Source organism: Cololabis saira, chromosome 1, assembly GCF_033807715.1.
Source record: "Cololabis saira isolate AMF1-May2022 chromosome 1, fColSai1.1, whole genome shotgun sequence".
Taxonomy (NCBI): Eukaryota; Metazoa; Chordata; class Actinopteri; order Beloniformes; family Belonidae; genus Cololabis; species Cololabis saira.
In genome coordinates, this window is record NC_084587.1 from 35,799,653 (window position 1) to 35,818,661 (window position 19,009).

Here is a 19,009-nt window from a genome sequence, read left to right on the forward strand (position 1 = left end):
CATAATTCAGCCTTCAGTCGGGCCATATCATTTCCATGCAAACGCTGGGGGGGCAATCACTAACAATCCCATAACATCGAAGGAGACCTTCTTCGAGGAGCTTCTGGTGAGGAAACTTCCATAAAACAGACTTTAAAACATGCTGAATGGTTAAATGTTTATTTATCAAACTGTTAGTGTTTTAATTAAAAAACAACCTGTTTTCTCTTATTTCAGTTCCGCAAAATTCAACAGTGTCATCTTGAAGAGTCAGGTTCAGCAGCAGCATGTGTTGTAAGTCCAACATCTTTCTTCTACTATCATAAGTGGGTTTTTTCCACGTGTTGTTTTTGAGTAACTGAGTTCATGTTCAGATAGATTTGGGGTGTGCGGATGTGCGCAGATACAGACGCGTCCCCGCACCGCTCAAACCCGACATTCCTGCAATCATTAAACACGATAGATAGAAGTCATCTATGGACGTTCCAGTGGCTCCGATTCCGCCGCACAGTTCTGCAACTAAAGGGTTGTTTTCTTGATCGGTGCTCGTCCAGAGCAGGAGCTTTGTACTAACATAAATGTAAAATTATGTTTTAAAAGTGGTCAGAAACGGAAAGAATGCACGTAGAAAATTAAATGTCCCAAGTAAAAAAATATGAATAATACGTTTGTAGTGAGGTGACACGTGTTAGTTTTTCACAATTGTTTAAACACATTTCCTGATAGACTTCACTAAATGGTATTTCCTTCTCAAATACATATGTATATGTGTGTGTATATATATATATATATTTTTTTTTTTTTTTTTTTTTTTTCTAATGTAGTTATTTTGTTTAGTTTTTTCAAATCTTGCACTATAGTGGTTACATTGTGTTACTGTAAAAGGGCAGACAAAATAAGCTTTGGCTTCAGTCTACACCTATCAAATCAAATCAATCAAATTGATGGCAGCACACATTGTTATGTTCCCTCCACGTTGGCCAGGGACCTCTGTGATGGCACGCTGGCCGATGATATTCCTCCCTCGGCACCTTCTTTTTACAACGTTGAACCCCGCTTCATCAGTGAATATGAATTCAATGGCAAATTGCTGATTGCATGTTGCACAACAGCCTTTGGAGTTTAGAAATGTGATTGACTGTGTGTTCTGTGTGAACAGCAAGAGAGGGAATTCAGGAAGAGTGTGCAGGATATTGGGAATTGTGTGTAGTGTTGTGAGAAATGTGTGGTATGGAATGGGAATTTGAGTCTAGAGCAGTAAATGTGCTTGGAGTTCAGCAGGATTGGTTCAGCCACCTGAAACATGAGTTTCAGGTTGTGCACATTGTGTCTGATGTTCCAATAAATGTGTTTAAACAATTGTGAAAAACTGTAATTACCTACGACCCCAAAAAACAATAATTAACAATACAAATAAGTGAAAGCATCCTGGAGTGATTTCTGTTGTGGAAAAGAAATATCTAAGTAGAATTACTGTTTAACCGCCAGGTGACTGCAATATCTAAAAAAATAAATAATAATATTGATGACGACTCAAGAATATCTCCTTTTACATCTTTCAGCAGTCACCCCATCACCCCATCACTCCATTACCCCGTCACCCCGTCACCCCGTCACTCCATCATTCCATCTCTACCCTCCGCCTGCATCAGTATGATCACGCTCGCCAGAATCACCCCTCGATCTGTTATAGTTCAAGGGTTTAGAGACACGTGGTTTGTTGTTACTGACGAGACTGTTTTGTACCGTGTTGCAGCCATGATATATGTTTGATTATTGATTGTTTGTTGTTTATTTGTTGTCGTTTATTGAACGCTAGGTGGTGTATGGGTGCAAGAGGTAATTTAGGTGAGCTCATGGGTGCAGGTGAGATTGATTGCAGGTGATTGAGACCGGGATGAGCACACAGTTTGTGACCGCGTAGCCATGCACACGTCTTTGGATGTTATACTGGAATAAACACTGTTAAAATGCGACAGAAGTCATGTGTATTTAGTTCACGCGTCCAATCTTTTGTGTCCCAGTAAAGCAATCTCTTAGGGACTGTTCGAGTAGCAATAGTCATCACATACCGTTATTAATGTTAGGGTGGAGACAGATGATGTTTTTGAATGTTTGTGCAGCTGCAACCCTCAGTTTCTTGAACATCAATTTGGCACATCCAAAATCTTTTTTCTGACTTCGCCACTGGTCAGTACAATAACCCCAGTAGCTAAAAATAAACATTCCAAGGGTTTATATGATTTTAGGTCTGTTTCTCTGACTTAACTATGGAAAGACATTTCATTCAAAATTAAATAAGTACATACTTATATTATTACATATTCAATTAAATAAATAAATACTGTAAATATGACAAATAATTCAAAAATGTATCTTAAATTAATATGAAATAAGTTGGCATGACAATGAAATAAATGCAAAATAAACGTTTATCCTGACTGCTAGGCCAATGCCACGCCTCCGGATCAATGTTCTAATTATTAATTAAATGTATTATTGAATATTATTGGTGAGCTGCTGGGCCAGCGCAGGGTCAACCAGCAGCTCGGGGATGCGTGATTCATTTACGGCCTTGATGGTGGTGATCGGCTGCTCATTCATTCATTAAGTAGTTAACAGACTTCACATGCAGCTTTTTTTCTGCTTGTTTGTTTAAAAAACATATAAAACCCCGCCCCTTCATGTGAATATAACATCATGAAATAAAAAGAGCCATGAAATAAAATAAAAGTATGCAAAATAAAAGTGTCATGAAATAAATATACCAACATGAAATCATATGTCATGAAATAAAAAAAGTTGCCATTTAAATTGTTTTAAATTAATTTCATATTTATTTCATTGTCATATTAATTTATTTCACTGTCATATTAATTTATTTCATTGAATATTTATTCATTTTGAAATAAACGGCATTCTAGTAGAGTTGTTGAAGGAAAAAAATGCTGGAGATGGTTTAAACAAAAAAATCAGTTTATGACCTTACAAAAATCTAAATGTGTCAAAAAATAACCTTTTAGGCCACAAGACAAACAGCACACATCTGGGGACTAATATGTAACTGCATGACAGCAAAGTATTGAAATACTACAAATGAATACATACTATATCCCAAATACTGGATGCTGTGAAGCTTGATTTGTAGCTTGAGGCCCCCTAGGAGGCATGGTAAACACATCTGGACAAGGTTCCAAGCACTAACATGTAAACATTCCTGATTTCTGAAAGAATGATTATACATTATTTTCATTATACAACATGAAATCATACATAAATAAAAAAAGATGAATGTTTTAATTGAAGAATGTTTACTGTTGGAGATCACAAACCTGCAGCAAACCGCGAATCTGGATTTCATGTTCTGAACTCACTTTGTGTCTGATTTTGTTTTTCTTCCAGTTTTAAGCGATTTATGGGCTTCAATCAAGAATTTCCTTGGACTGGTTTGTACATTATGTTTTATTTGGTAGGGAAGAGTGAACTTTACAGCAGTTTGTATGGACCAAAAACAGTCTCAATATTCACAATTTACAAATGCACAGGATGTTCACAGGTGCGTAGGACAATATTCACAAATCTATTTCTGATGCACACACATATATAGCCTGATTTACAAACAGCTTGTGGTCACACGAAATGATCTGCAACAAATCAGATATATTCCTCGTTTCAGCCAATCATGGAAACGCACCCCATGTGGGGGACGGTTTACTCATAAGCCTCACACTAAGCCATTCAAACACGCATGTGGATTTCACATGGGAGCGCCCAGTGAAACGTCTAATTTAACATGTTTGGCTAGCTAATGTTTGTTATAAGAAGTGTTTAGTTATTAATCTTAATCGCTTTAATTGGTTGCAGATCATACCATGTTTGACATTTGTAGGTTGATGCAGGTCTGGGGAGGCTCAAAAATCCACGCACAAATGCAGCAACATCCACAGACTACAAGCCGTTTGTAAATCAGGTTATATTTGTGTTGAACCACAGCCCTGTGATGAACATGGGAAGACTTAATTTAAATTCTGAGGCCCAACTCTGAGGCAGGCCTCGATTTCTTAATGTTGACTTCATGGTTTAAAACAAAGGTATCTCCATGACTCAAAACCCCAGAAGGATTTGCATTTATGGCCCTTCAGTGATAAGGAATAGCACCCTCATTGGGCATGAACCCCAAATCGCAGGAGGTGCCGCTAACAATTTATTGCAGCCCAGGCCCGGCTATAAAGAGACGGCTCCCCCATCTCTTGGCTCTCTTTCTACCAAGATCTCTTCCCCCCCTTGCTCCCAGGGTCTCTTCTACCTCGGACCTGACCATGGTCCCATGGAGTTTTCTGTGAGCTATGAAGAAGGCCACAGCTCCTATTTTAGCATGAAGAGCTACTAGCTATGGGCCGGCCTTCTCCATTATTGTGCCTGAAGAAGCGTCTGGTTGCCTTGAAATGGAAACCACAGCCTGCAGCGCTGCAACGAGTGACCCGCCAACGTTCCGAGCCCCAGATGAGCCGAACGAGGGACCCTTGCATGCATCGACGTGACCGACCTGGAGCTGAACCAGGCCCAGCTCTAGTACCCATGATGCACCACTCATCCACACGGAGACGAGGAGAGCAGGAGAGAGAGAGACGCTCTTCACCAGGATCACCTGTGGAGCGTAACCATCCAGCTGTTCACCTGCGGAGCGTAACCATCCAGCTGTTCACCTGCGGAGCGTAACCATCCAGCTGTTCACCTGCGGAGCGTAACCATCCAGCTGTTCACCTGCGGAGCGTAACCATCCAGCTGTTCACCTGCGGAGCGTAACCATCCAGCTGTTCACCTGCGGAGCGTAACCATCCAGCTGTTCACCTGCGGAGCGTAACCATCCAGCTGTTCACCTGTGGAGCGTAACCATCCAGCTGAACGATGACCGGCCAGACCAAACCACCTTTTTCTTCAACTACCAAGATCCAGGTAAGAGGCTGTTTTGTGTCCGGGCAGACCCCTCCCCCCCTCCCCCCCCCAAGTTTTGAAAAGCGCGCGTCTGCTATCTCTCTTTCAGGTCTTACATGATGACGTTCGCCATTTTCCTTTTGGTCCACGTTACGTGACGTTGTCCTGACACACACATACTGACGCAAACACACACACGTTAGTTGTTGTTTATGTGTAGTTTAGTGTATTTTCATTATCTTGTATGAATAAATTCTGATTAAATTGAATGAGAGAAGTTGTTTGTGTTTATTTTATACATATTTGTCACAGCTGCTGGTTGCAAAGGTCTGAGCTCGGACTCCTTCCTTTCATTGTTATCCTGTAACCCACCCCCGGCAACAAGCTGGCACTTATGGAATAACAGCTACTTTGAGACTGATTTAGCTGTTTAGTTATTATTTCCTGATAAGTCAGGTGGTGCCCTGTTTTGATTTTGATTATTAATAACTCTCTAATAACTGAACCAGCACACCCTTTGTGGCACAACATTTGTGTGTGCATCAGAAACACATTTGTGAATATTGAGACTGTTTTACCTCCATAGTTTTGTGTCACGTATGAAGGCATTTTCTTCATTTGCTTGCAACTCCAGTTAAAGCCCCAAACTGGGCCCACTGGTTTCTGAAGGATCTGTGTTTCGGGTGTAGTCACACAATTTGTTTTACTTCATCTTTTTTTCTTTCAATTCCCTACTTGAATGATAAAAAAAAAGGCCAGTCCTGGGGACCTGATCGAGATCTTCCGTGGTGCGTATAACCACTGGGCTGTTTATGTTGGTGATGGGTACGTCGTTCACTTCGTAACACCTGGTGAGTCGCTGTTCCTGCAACCTACAACATGTCAGACTGAAACAAGAGCAGTCAACACTTCAGGGGTTTACAGACGCACAACTGTGGGAATCAGCAACACAGATGGGGTCACGTTACTCCTTGACCTGCCTCCCTTCTCCATCCCCCGAAAAACTCATTATAAAACGTTCTTGGAACATGAAAATCAGAGAGGGCCTGTCTTAGCGCAAGAAGAACCGGTTCCAAGGTAGCCACAATTCTTTGCTGGGCTCGAGAACTGCTTATGTAAGCGGAGGGGGGCGGGAGACTGGGAGACGGAGGCATTTTCAAATAAGAATTAATCGGGATGCAGTAAAAGCATCATGGGTCTGAGGAGGAAACAACCTGTGTTTTAGAGATATGGTCCACGGAGCTGCTACGTGGACCAAGTCCTATTAGAGCAAATACCTTGTTGATACTTCAACTTTCACACAAACGCAGCGACGTACAGTACCTGACATTTGCAGTGACGTAATGACATGGCTCCCCTTAGCACCCGAGTTGTGGAAAAACAAACCGGCTGGTTCCAAGTTGAACGAGTTGTGAACCAGCACCAGCACCGGCCCAGAACCAGCCCTGGAGCCGGTTTGGTGGAAAAGGGGTAACTCAGGAAAGGGGGTTTGAGTTCTTACTAAGATCACTTGCTACTTTTGCAGTTCTGATTAGATGCCACATTGCATCTCGTTACCCTTTATTTGTGTATTAAGTGACAATAAAGTTGAATCTAATCTCTTTACACTGGTCTGTCAAATGATTGATTTCAACATACTACTTTTACTTTATAAAGCAACAAATGGTCACGGGTCAAGGTATCTTTTGGACCATATGTGAAAACCGCTTAAGGCAAGCTATAAAGCTTTTTACCCCAAACTACATCCGTTTTAGTCAGAAATATATTTTTGCAGTATTTATTACTGAAATAAACATACAATTGTGTCCCATGGCTGATCGTTTTAGGGTTGGGTTCAGGCTCCAGCGGTGTCGGTGGCGGTGATGTCGGCATTGTGTTGAAGCAGAAGCTGCAGGACGTGGTGGGAAAGGACGACTGGAAAATCAACAATATCTTGGATGATAAATACTCTCCTCGTCCAGCTAAGGATATCCTGAGGAGTGCCGGCTCACTGGTGCGCACAAGCCTGCAGTACAGCCTGCTGCACTACAACTGTGAACACTTTGCCACTGAGATGCGCTACGGCAGGCCTGAGAGTCAGCAGGTACGTTAGAACCTGTTTAACCTGGTGGTTTTTGCTGGTGAGGGTCCGGGTGACACCCAGGAGGCTGGACCTCCGTCCCTCTTCTTACAGGTTCTTGTTCCTCCTGCAGGCGCAGAAAGCAGCAGAGACAGCAAGAGGAGCCGCCCTGGTGGTCGGAGCTTTCGGAGTTGTGGGAGCTCTGCTACTACGTGCTATGAGAGACTAATTTATTTATTAATCCATAAGCAGGGGTGCACACAAGCCGGGACTCGAGGGCTAGTCTACTGCATGTTTTAGATGTTTCCCTGTCTTCAACACACCTGATTCTAATCACTAGTCGTCATCAATAGGTCATCAAGGTTTACACAACTGTTGGTGACACAGCCTTCTCTATCAGGGTTGTGTTGAGGCAGGAAACATCTAAACGTGCAGTAGACTGGCCCTCGAGTCCCGGTTTGTGTGCACCCCTGTCCATAAGAGTTATTTTTATAAAGTTTAAGATGACCTAACTTCAGAAATGAAGGTACCAGTTCTGATTTATTAGAAACAACTTAATAACAATTAAAAAAAAAAAATAGGCTGTCAATGAAAGCAATCAACATGTCACGTAGTGAACGGCCGTTATGGCTGCTGCCATAAAGCTCAGTGTAGAATCCTAGATTCCGCTATGTACATCAAACTAATACAAAGTCATGTAATTTCTGTCATAAAACCAGGTCCAGTTTTGCTTTATAGTGCAAAGTGCTCCTAGTAAACGTGTTTCAAACCCAAACGTTATATTTACCTGAATAAACAGGGAAAAACACGAGACAGAGTCAGTTTGAGTGTTTTTCGTTCGCTCTTCCTTGGTCATCTGAAGGGAGGATGTTACTGTACATCGCACCTATCTAATCTATCTCTGAAAGTGCAGGGGCGCCACCTGGTGGCGGAATGTGGAATAGGTGTATTCCTAGGATACTAATCCCTGTTTATTCTTAATGCCCATTAAAGGCTAATCAAAGTGCAAGAAAAGTATATAATGTAACAAAAATGCGACTACACTTTTGTGTATGTCACATGAGCAATTAAAAACTTGTGACGGGGCATACATTTAATAATAATACTCAAAGCTAAAAGTATAGACAACAAGAAAAAATGTACTAAAATCTGTATGAATAAGGGCATTTAAAAAGGGAAGAAAAACATTTACAAAGTTGCAGGAATGTTTTGACCAATGTGCAGAATATACATATGAAAATGTGCAAAAAAATGATGAGCTTTTGTGCAAAGAGTCAGTTTTTACCCTTTTTTTTAAGTGCGTTTTGCGGAGGAAGTGTGGGAAGTCTGTTTGTTCAGTAGTCAGATTGCAGAAAGGCTGTTAGTTTAGTCTGGTGGTTCGTGCATGGAAGCTCTGACAGCGTCTACCGGGACGAGTCTCGGAGAATCCTCATCTAACCTCAAACATGCTCTGAGGAGAGGGGGGTTCAGCCAGGGATGTGCTCAGCTGTCTTCACCTCCTTTGGAGATATTTCCTGTAGCAGAGTCTCTCCAGGAGGCCCCATGTATATCTGGGCAGCGGTCCTTCCGGTCGTCTTCCCACCGGAGTCTCTCATCACCTCCTTTGTTTTACAGATATTGTGTGAGAGAGCAACAGCAAGCTATTACGAGTAATCGACATAGCCGACAAACATCGATGCATACGTTTAATTGTCAATTATTAGCTGGACGTCATCACACGTCCTTTTCATGCTGTGGATTGCAACTCACAACCCTTCTTACAGGAATAATGGCGTTCACATTTCTTTTAATGACATCAGTCAATATAACAGCTTCAAAAAGTAAAAAGAATAAATAAATATATATATATATATATATATATATATATATATGTTTATTTTTATGATTCTGACATGCTCTCTGTCCAGTGGCGAGTGCGTCACCTGTGAGTCCACGTGTCTTTGGGAGGTCGTATAACTGGTGGAGCTTCCACAGGCCATCCGGCTTGTCAACACACTGAGGAACATTATCGAACCCCTTGTCAACACATCCGTTGAAGAAGAGTGGTGATAGGTCGCATATAAGCTATACACTATAGCCAATTTATCATATATTCTCTATAGTTTTATATCAATTTATGATCAGCAGTTTTCGACTGTTTTTAAGGAGATAAATGTCTCCATCTGTTGGTGAATTTAATTCACAACAGTTTTATCTCTTTTGAGGAAACGTTACGGAGAAATACTGGTTGAAATGAGGAACTGATGCTTTTGCTGACGGAGGGAACTAAAGTTGAAATATCAGTTTATTTGATATTGAATTATGTTTTCTTACGACTGTAGTCCGTGCATAATAATAATAAAAAGAATAATAATAACAAAATAATGATGATAAAAATACAATAAATATAATAATGATGATATTAATAGAAAATTGTAGCCAAACTTTTACAAACAGCACCCCATACTACTGAGGGATCTTGATTTAACACCCACCTTCTTTAAAGATATTTATAGCCTAAAGCAAATTTCCCCTCTGGGGGACAATAAAATGAAGTTGAAGTAAAGTCGTGAAGTTTTTCCCTAATGCAATGATCTACTGATGGTGATTTCACTTTTGATGAGATACTGGTTTGAGTACTACCACACTTGTTATTTTGAAATGCAAGTTGGAGGATAGTGCTGACGTTCATAATTAAGTTTTGTTATGCCTCCTCTATGGTCTTTAGAACAACTCATTCAACAACTATTTTCTGTATGACTGGCATGTAAAATCAAACCCGTGGCCTGAATCAACAGGTTTGTTTTTTTAAGTTGAGGGTATGCATTGACGTCACTTTCCCACTGGACCACGCCCCCTTACTCGCACTGAGTGGCAAAAACAGCTGCAATTAGTAGGGGAAACTGTGGAGAAGACGGAATAACAGCCGATTATCGGCTTAAATTAAAGGCAGTTGGACTTGACAGTGACCCGTACAGTTACCTGAAGAGCCAGGGGTCCATGGACATTAATATTTGGCCACGAATCGATTTTCCTGATATTTATATGTACTTAATTTTCTACGCCGGGGAAATACACGAAGCAAAGCTTGAAGGCGTACAAAAGTATTGGTGCTTGGTCCTACTTCAAGGCAGGATTTGTTGGCGGAATTAAAGTAATGAGGACACCAAACTTTATGATTTGACCGTTTAATATTAGCTACCCAAAAATCCAACATTACCTGATACAAAATGGAAACCGCAAATCCACATTTCGGTGCCTGGAATCCAGTTGTTTCTGCGAATTGCAGCGATCCATTTGTCTCTCTTAAGCTTATTTTTCGGCAGTCTGTAAAACGATAACTCCGATTTCTTACTAAATCTATGAGTACAGTCGATCCCACAACAGCTCTTTCCCATTTTAGATGTTTTCGAGTGCTCAAACTGAAAGTCTACGCTGCCACTCAGTCTTTCTGCCACTCAGTGGGCGTAACCCGCTGTGACGTCATGTGCTATCCCTCTATTGCAACAAACCCAAATCTTGCTTCATACATAAGGAGAGACAGCCAAGAGAGAGAGGTAGGAGAGACTTGTGCGCTCTGAATAGTACGTCCGAATTAATGCACACTACTGATATTTAATCAAAAGTGTGCCGAACTTAAGTATACTTTTTAGTATATACTTTTTAGTATGGCATTTCGGACGCACCGATGTTTTACATGTTTGAAATGTGAAATTTTATATATGTTCATGTTGCATTAAGCTGCTGCTATTCATTTCATGCCATTCAGAATGTTGCACTAAGGTTAAGCCAAAAACCATTTTAATTTTCTTGTGTTTGTGAGTTTGACTGGATGTCATTCAACTACCTCTTTTGAAGTTAAAGCAACACTATGTAACTTTTCCACCTTAATATCATATTTCCAGAGTCATTGTGATGGTACATCAACTTCCAACAGGTTTAATGACACCTCTGTCATGGTCTGAGGGAGTCTGCATCGCCTTCACTGGCACTATGTAACTTTGAGGAGCATGGTAGGAACCCTGCCACACTAAAAAAACTACAAATCTTTACGGCTTTTACTGCTTTACGGCATACGTCACTTCCCCCTCCTTCCCGATTCGCAGTCGAGATGAAAATGGGCGGGACGTGGAGCGAGAGCTCAGGAGAAGCTGGTAACCCGTTGCTGCGTTGTAGCTGCAGCAGCTCCACACAACAGACGTGGGGAAAAGATCCCAATGGTTTAACTTTTCACCGGTTTCCTGCTCGGAGGCAGAACCACGCACGCCAAGTATCTGATATAACAGAGTGAAAGAGTCGTCGGCTCGGTTGGATCGCGGCTGTAACGACCAAACACCTTCCACACAGTAAAGCCTGAATTATGGTTCTGCGTTAAATCGACGCAGACCTACGGCGTAGGGTACGTGGCGACGCGCAACGTACGGTCCGTGTCTCCGCGTACCCTACGCCGTAGGCTCTGTGTCGATTTAACGCAGAACCATAAACAGCCTTAAACCACAAAAACTCACGCAGACCGGGTCGGATCAAAACACGGGTTTTATTCCCCACTTCGCCAGCTAAACGCAGTTGCTGGCCAGCTCTCTGCAGTGCAATTAACCCCAATCTTCAGATAAAACTAGGAACTAGGAAAACTAGGTTGAGGAAATTAATTTGTAGCTGCAGAGGAAAAAAATAATCTCACGAGGAAAAAAAAAATATTGCTCACGCCTCGGAGCCTCTCCAGCATAATATAGCGGTCAAAAAAAAAGAAAAGAGAAGTAAGAGGAATACAAAACATGTACTGTATGTTGTACTATTATACTAATTTATTGAAACACATGGCGAGTCAAACATTTACCAAAGCAGCTGCCAAACACTCCTAAACAAGGTAGCCGGAGACGGTGGTTCTGCAGAACTGCGGCAGTAAATCCTTTCCAATCCATAAAGAGTGGCGCTCCGACGAGGAGCTCCATTCTTCAGTAAGGATTTCATATGGATCCAGACCGTTAATAATCATTATTTTCTCCATATACCGCTCCCTGGCTTCCTTGTTTAAGGTATCCCGGTAAATTCCAGTTCCTTTCCAGCAGTTTAACATCTTTTTTTTTGCGTTCCGTCTGTTCACTTGGTGAAACAGAAAAGCGTCCCGTCTTCTCTCATCAAAACAAATGCACGCGACGGGACAGGAGTTTTCACTGTGCTTGATTTCCTTTTCATTTTGATAAATGTGTGGAAATACACAAGATAACAATCCATAAATGAAGCTAAATCAATTTTATTTATGTCAAAACACTGAAGATATAACAAATATAACAATAATCAATTCTTGACTGTTATAAAATTGTGTTAAAAAAAACTGAGCAAATTCATTAACGTTCAATGCTGAAGTCCTCATCTCCTAGACTGAGATGAGGTTGCCCTTTGGATTTCTGAAAAATGAAAGAGAATAAAGAAATATGAGTTTTATACTTGGAGGCAAGATGTTCTCTGACTCGACCAGTAAATCATTTATATACAGTCTAAAACTATAGATGAAATAACAGTGATGGTAATCAATGCTTTTATCCGCTTCTGTGTATTCAGTTTATTTATATTTCCAGTTATCCCGTTCAAACAGCATATCAAAATATGACACCGTCATTTACGAAATATATAATTTAGCTCTGCTAAACAAAGTCTAAAGGAAGAGTGTTATTCATCAAATATTCTGTACATGATCTTTTTTTGTGGATGTTCTATGTGCACAAACAGCATCTCATACCGGGGATTTCATGCGGCCAGAAGTCCTCACAAGCTGGACATCGTGGCTCCGTTCTTCCTTTGAAATATCTGGCCACACATGGATTGTGTATTTTTATGCCACATACGGGATTCTCACAAATCTGGCACTGGTGCGGAGAGAAGATATTCAAATGTGATAATACAGTTTCATTATCTTTCAACTGTGAAAACAGGAGAGGCGGATGTGTCGGCAGTTCAGCAGCCGCTATGTTTGGCCATCCCATTAACCTACGGACTTTACAGCACTTAAGATATTTTTATTGGAAAACTAAAACAGCACCAAACTTTAATTTCACTGTTCAGGTATGTCCAGACAGTACAAAGGTGTTTTAAAAACAAAGTAACATTTACCTGGAAAGCAACGTTGTGACAGATGTGGCACACTTTGACCTGGTCTTGATACATTGCACGGATGTACGGCTCCATCTCTATGATACATCGCGTGGACAGAGTGTACTCTCCCCCTTTCTAAATTCATGAAGAAGAAGAACCCCGTTAGACTCACACATCAGCTCAGAGGAAACAGACCACTCCAACTTCATCTTGCTAGTCAGCCTGGGAACGTAACTGCATTTCAAATTGTCACCCTATCGAGCCATCTCACATTTACTTCATGCTGTAAACAATAAATAAAATTATCTACTTTTAATCAATACTGTAACATGTTGTAGTTGTTCACTAATCTTTAATGGTTCACTGAACCACCTTCATCGCTCCCACTACCTGTACAGATACAGACTGCAGAGTGACAACCAGGATTAAACAAACATAAGTAAAAAAAAAAAAAAAAAGCAGTCTTCTGTGATGAAGAGAGAGTTAACGATAATTTCTCATGTAACGCAGCAGAACTACATCTCTCTACACAGTCTTAGGCCCTGTCCCAATACTCCCCCTAGCCCTCGTTTTCATCCCTACCCCTACATTTTGCGCGTTCCCGTGAGGGTAGTGGTGTCCCAAATCCTCTTTCCACCTAGGGGTAGTGAAGAAAAGTAGTGTAGTTGCTATGGATCTCTCCCTACGGACGTAGGGATTTCCGATCCTCACAAAAAAAAAAAAAAAACATGGCGGACATTTCTTATTTTTTAGTGAATAAAATCAATATTTTGAGTTAGTTTCTGCATAAAAATGCGTTTTGATTACATTTCTAGCGAGAAATATATATTTTACTTTCATAATATTCACTCAGTACATAATCACTAGTTTCCCGTTGTTCGCGAAGATCATGCCAGAATAAAGGTGATTTATGGTTCCGCGTTACACCAAAGCAGAGCCTACGGCGTAGGTTACGTAACCTACGCCGTAGGCTCTGCATCCATGTTACGCGGACCCATAAATCAGCTCCAGAGCCGGTAGGCAGAAATCTCGTAGCTACAACTGTTAGATTTCATCTATTAAACCAACATTTATCTTCCTAAATTATTTATTTCAGCCAGCAGTAATTCTCCACAGAGCTGCAGGTTTCTCCCCGGGACGACGGTGCAGCGCGATCACGTCTGTACTCCGGCTGCTGCTGCTGCTGGGCCCCGGTCTCATCATCGCCGAAAATATCAGATCAAATTTCTTAACAGGCGTTATTTGGATAAACTGAGCCCAGGTTGGGGATCTTAACGGTTACTTTTACGCCTGAAAAAATATTAAAACTTAATAAAGTGGCATATTAACAGCGCTACAGCTGAAATTAAAACAGATTTTGGCTCTCAGCTTCCTGATTAGTGGTGGTGCTAAAAAGTAGGAGTAGTGGGACAGGCCCCTGGGAAGATTTCAAGTGCCCTAAAATCTGTCCCTTCTTTTTTAGGTGCAGTGAAAGAAAGTAGGGGGAGTATTGGGATTGGGCCTTAGTGTGAAAACCTAGTAAGCACTGTTTGTGGAGGATCTTTCCTTGTATTATAAACACTGGTTGAAATTGTACATATTCATTAATGAATAAAGCTTGGCGGAAAAAATGGTAATGGTGGATTCTTTTCTTTTCTATGAAATGTGCCAAGATATTTCCAGCTGCTCCCTCCGGCATTTAAAAAGAACAACACTGGTGTTTACAAGCGAAAATGAGATGCATGTTTATTTGCAAACAGAGAAGGAAGGTCAGATCCGATCTGACCACTCCATCCACACGTGGGTGCACATTTCAATGCAAAGTGCGAACAACACGTGTTAAGCAATGGCCACTTGGGATTTGGATTCATAGAACACATGTTAATGCCAGGTCTGAACCGGGCCAATGTATCTTACCTCACAGAACCATTTGTCGTTTACAAGTCGGCTCAGCAGGTTCTCCGTTTCGCTCTTTTTCAGCTTTTTGCTGGTCATGCTGTCTGTGCTGTTCAGAATATCGGTGGAGGAGGCTTTGCCGTTCTCAGAGTTAACGATCAGGTCCATCTGAATTCAAGGTTCCCAATAAATGTTTAGCGTTAGTGGGAAGACTTATAGAATAAGCTCAACACTCACAAATCAAGTTATCAAATATTTACCATTTCTACAGGGACTTGAATCAAAAACATGACAATGAAAGATGATTGTTTAAGATGCAATATGTTATGTCATCAACTGTCATATATAGAAAATCTTCTCAGAACTGTCTGGTAGAGGTGTGAAAACCAAACTCACTGTTTTTCTGAACAACTCCAGTTCATTGTCGGCATAATTTGATGACATTCTAGTGACTTCAGTTTCAGCCATATTCACCTGGACAGGATTAGAGCAAAACCATGATTAACAATATTTAGTTCTGTAATCTTCACCACTATTTATCCATCCAGCTATTCATTAGGAAAAAGGCCCGACACTGCAGACCTCTCTGCACTGAAAGTCACTAACCAAGACGTAGTACTGGTGGCCATTGTCCTCAGACATCCCTTTTCTAATTTGCATAAACATTGGCTGTAACTTTGAGTTGATGACATCAATGAAATCATCCAATTTGTCAGGAGCAAAATGTGCTGCAAAAAAAAAAAAAAAAAAGAGACATGACTGTTTGATGGTGCTGAAAGTCAGACATTGCTTTGGAGTTGTGGTTCAACAGAACGAAGAAAATAATGAAACGAGCCTGGACAAATTAGTCGATACGTCTAGAAAATATGTAAACTAATGTGACCATAGTGACATGTTAACTAAAGTGTGTCCTGTAACAACCATCATAAGTGTCTTTAATCTTCAGGCAGTCAGTCTGACGACTTAAAGAGTGAAAAGTCACCACTCAGCTGGGTGAATGTGAAAACTGGAGCTTTGTGGCAAGTCACATCAGCTGCTCTGAGTTCACAAAGAAAGAGGCATTAAAAAAAGGGAAGACTGCAACTACTGTGAAACACGGAGGAAGCTCGCTTGAGTTCAGGCTGCAGGTTACAATGAAATCTCAAGACTATAAAGTCCTTCTGGAGCAAAATGTCCTGCCCTCCAAGAGGATAATGACTCAAAACCATACACCTAAAACACTGGAGAATGGCTAAGAACAAAACATTTGACTATTCTGAAGTGGCCAAGGCTAGTTTCGCACTGGAGGTCTTAATGTTCAAATCCCATTTTTCTTACAGAAATCCATTTTTTTTTTTTGCATGGTTATTCGAGTGCCGGATTCTGTTCAATTTTCAAAAGAAAGAGTCTGAATCTTCAACTGTTGATGCCAAAGCCGATTCAAGCCGCTGTTAATCCTCACCTGCACCCATCTACAGTTTACAGCCACATTACATTGCCACTCTGCAGCCATCATGTTAAGCCCACCCAGAGACTCTCTACAAGGATAGACAGATTTGATTGGGTCTCCAAGACCTTTAAGGATATTTAATGAGCTCCAACAGATGGTACTTAGATATACCTGCAACACAAATGTCAATTTGCTAGCAGTAACACTTAGATTTCAAGGCTGGAAGTGTCCCTCTGAGCTCTGATCTAAATCCTATTGAACATCTGTGGGGAACGCTAAAACAAGCAGTCTGGAGAAGAAACCCTTCAGACCTGAGACAGCTGGAGCAAAATACCCATCTACAGGTGCAGGAGTCCCATTGAGAGTTACAGAAATGGCTTGAATGCAATGATTGCCTGAAAACGGTTGTGCAACAAAATATTAAAAAGAGGACCCCGTCATTGTTGTCCACAGCAGGTTCTTTGTTTTTTTTTTTTTGTTTGTTTTTTAATGATTTTGTTAAACCACAAATCAAAAGCAAGCTGATTACAGGTTTTCATTAGTTAATGTACCAAGAAATGTGTCAATGTGTAATAAAGAGGACTCACCACTATGCGTTTCACAACAGTACTGGTGGAGGGCCTTTGCGCCCTGCTCATCGATGATGCAGTTGGACATCATGGCTTGTAGAAACCTTCGATGGCCGTTTCCCATCTGTCGTGACATGTCTCTGCACAAACAGAGTTAGAGTGATTATGTTTTCCTTAACTTTTACCAATTGTTGGCTATGGAGTGGTCTCTAGTAAAAGCAATTACATGACAGTGTTCATGGAGACTAGAGCAGAGAGAGATGAGAAAAAAATAAGGCCAATGTGTGACATGTGCCGTTTCAACTTATAAGAGATCAAAATACGGGAAGGAGTTTAAAAAAAAAATAATCAGAAAACAAAAGAAAAGCATTGTGATGTGTGTAGATGATAGAACAGCCCTGGAGCTTATTTTATCTATCTGAGATGGATAGATCTGATTAGTGATGCACCGAATGTTCGGTAACCAAAATTGTTCGGCCGAAAATAGCAACAAAAAAAAAACACTTTCAGTGTTCGGTGGAATAAGTGGGGAAAAAAACGAACAACGACGTGTTTAGTTGACGCAATCAAACAGCGAACAGCGTGGAGTGAGAGGCGTGCGGTGTTAAATGCAGCAAACATGTCAGCTAATAATAATAATAATAATAATAATAATAAAAATAATAATAATAATCTGTATTTAACATAAAAGCAATAAAACAAAAAAGCACTGAAGAATGCTTAAGAGAAATGGAGATATGATACAATAATATAAATAATTAGGTAGACTACTTGTATGAGAAAGGGATTGATTTTCTTTTTCTTTATTTTGTTTTATCCACTTCTTTTACAATGCACTTTAATACATTAAATGCATTTTTTTAAAGGCCTATGTTACAATTTTTCAGCGGTCAGTTATAGGCCTAATGTAAGCTCAAAGATAGCCAAAAAATTATTTTGCTAATTTATTTATTTTAAGTTATTGTGCCTTGGTGGTATAATGTCTGCTGGAATATTTAAAAAAAATGCTGGGAAATTAAAAAATGTTCAAAAAAATATATCTACCTTGTAATTTCGTAAAATATGTATTTCTTTGAAAAGCATGCCTGAAGCACATTTATTTGATTTATGCAATGGTGAAAAAATTGGCAAAATAAATGAAAAACTGCGAAGAACCATTGTTCGGTATGTTATTCGGTATTCGGCCAAGTGTTTAATATTATTTTCGGTCACAAATGTTCATCTGGGTGCATCACTAGATCAGATGGATGAATCTGATGGAGGAGCTGCAGACGGACCTGGAGGTGAAGGTTGTCCTCTCAGCTTTTACATAGAACCCCAGGCTGGCAGCTGGAGGGAAATCTGTGGACACCTGTTGAAGGAAACTGGGATTCAACAGCTGAAGGCAAAACCTACACAAATCCAGGTGAGTAAAGTTTTTTAAACACAGTCACACAGAGTCAGAGCTTTGCGACATTCAACTGAGGAATAACAGCAGCGCGACTTTAGTTAATGTGCAGCCCAAATTCAAAACACAAACGTGTAAAGGCTGATTTATGGTTCCGCGTTACACCAACGCAGAGCTTACGCCGTACGCAGCGCGTCGCCGCGTAACCTACGCCGTCACCTACGGCGTAGTCTCTGCGTCGATTTAACGCGGAACCATAATTTAGGCTTAAGTGGCTACACAGCCGTACTTAGACAAGAACTCACCGTTTTTCCTTTTACAAGGATGTGAGCAGAAATTACTCTCAAAAAGTGCGTACAAAAGCAAACGACAAGTTATCAACTTGATGGTCAAACTTCGTTATAAACTGTAGTCAGGTCTCCACAGCCCGACGTCTCACCGGGAACGGTTTTAACTGACAACAGCTATGCGCCGAGGCTGACTTATAACCTGTTATACTTTAACATTGAAATGACACTCCAACCTCCAGCCTCCCGAGTGTATCCAGGTGTGTGTGGAGAACATTTACCTGCTCTCCTGTCAGCGCTGCTCCGTGTTTCGGTTCCCCGCGTTGCTCGTGTCCTGTGTGGGAGCTGCTGCCCCCTGCTGGTGCGGAGGAGGATCAACACCAATGATGCACAATAATATAATATAATATAATATAA

General features: G+C 40.9%; 2 protein-coding genes across 6 annotated transcripts; one reads left to right on the forward strand and one right to left on the reverse strand.

The window, feature by feature from the left end:
* On the forward strand, nucleotides 1-9,494 carry LOC133444206 (phospholipase A and acyltransferase 3-like). Of its 3 annotated transcripts, XM_061721798.1 has the most exons (7): nucleotides 1-106; nucleotides 217-273; nucleotides 1,799-1,827; nucleotides 3,382-3,425; nucleotides 5,669-5,765; nucleotides 6,741-6,997; nucleotides 7,107-9,494. In XM_061721798.1, the coding sequence occupies exons 3-7, from the start codon at nucleotides 1,806-1,808 to the stop codon at nucleotides 7,200-7,202; spliced, it is 516 nt and encodes a 171-aa protein (XP_061577782.1). In that variant the 5' UTR covers nucleotides 1-106; nucleotides 217-273; nucleotides 1,799-1,805; the 3' UTR covers nucleotides 7,203-9,494. The 3 variants fall into 3 exon arrangements, with proteins under 3 accessions (XP_061577782.1, XP_061577790.1, XP_061577799.1); XM_061721806.1 differs by lacking the exon at nucleotides 1,799-1,827; XM_061721815.1 differs by lacking the exons at nucleotides 1,799-1,827; nucleotides 3,382-3,425; nucleotides 5,669-5,765.
* A 2,696-nt stretch (nucleotides 9,495-12,190) lies between these two features.
* On the reverse strand, nucleotides 12,191-18,923 carry nsmce1 (NSE1 homolog, SMC5-SMC6 complex component). 3 transcript variants are annotated; one of them, XM_061732222.1, is made up of 9 exons: nucleotides 18,874-18,923; nucleotides 18,196-18,269; nucleotides 16,937-17,058; nucleotides 15,527-15,648; nucleotides 15,317-15,394; nucleotides 14,942-15,088; nucleotides 13,064-13,180; nucleotides 12,693-12,819; nucleotides 12,191-12,360 (listed from the first exon to the last, which is right to left on the reverse strand). In XM_061732222.1, the coding sequence occupies exons 3-9, from the start codon at nucleotides 17,052-17,054 to the stop codon at nucleotides 12,323-12,325; spliced, it is 747 nt and encodes a 248-aa protein (XP_061588206.1). In that variant the 5' UTR covers nucleotides 17,055-17,058; nucleotides 18,196-18,269; nucleotides 18,874-18,923; the 3' UTR covers nucleotides 12,191-12,322. The 3 variants fall into 3 exon arrangements, with proteins under 3 accessions (XP_061588206.1, XP_061588199.1, XP_061588215.1); XM_061732215.1 differs by lacking the exon at nucleotides 18,874-18,923 and adding an exon at nucleotides 18,611-18,843; XM_061732231.1 differs by lacking the exons at nucleotides 13,064-13,180; nucleotides 18,874-18,923 and adding an exon at nucleotides 18,611-18,849.
* Between the last annotated feature and the right edge of the window lie 86 nt (nucleotides 18,924-19,009).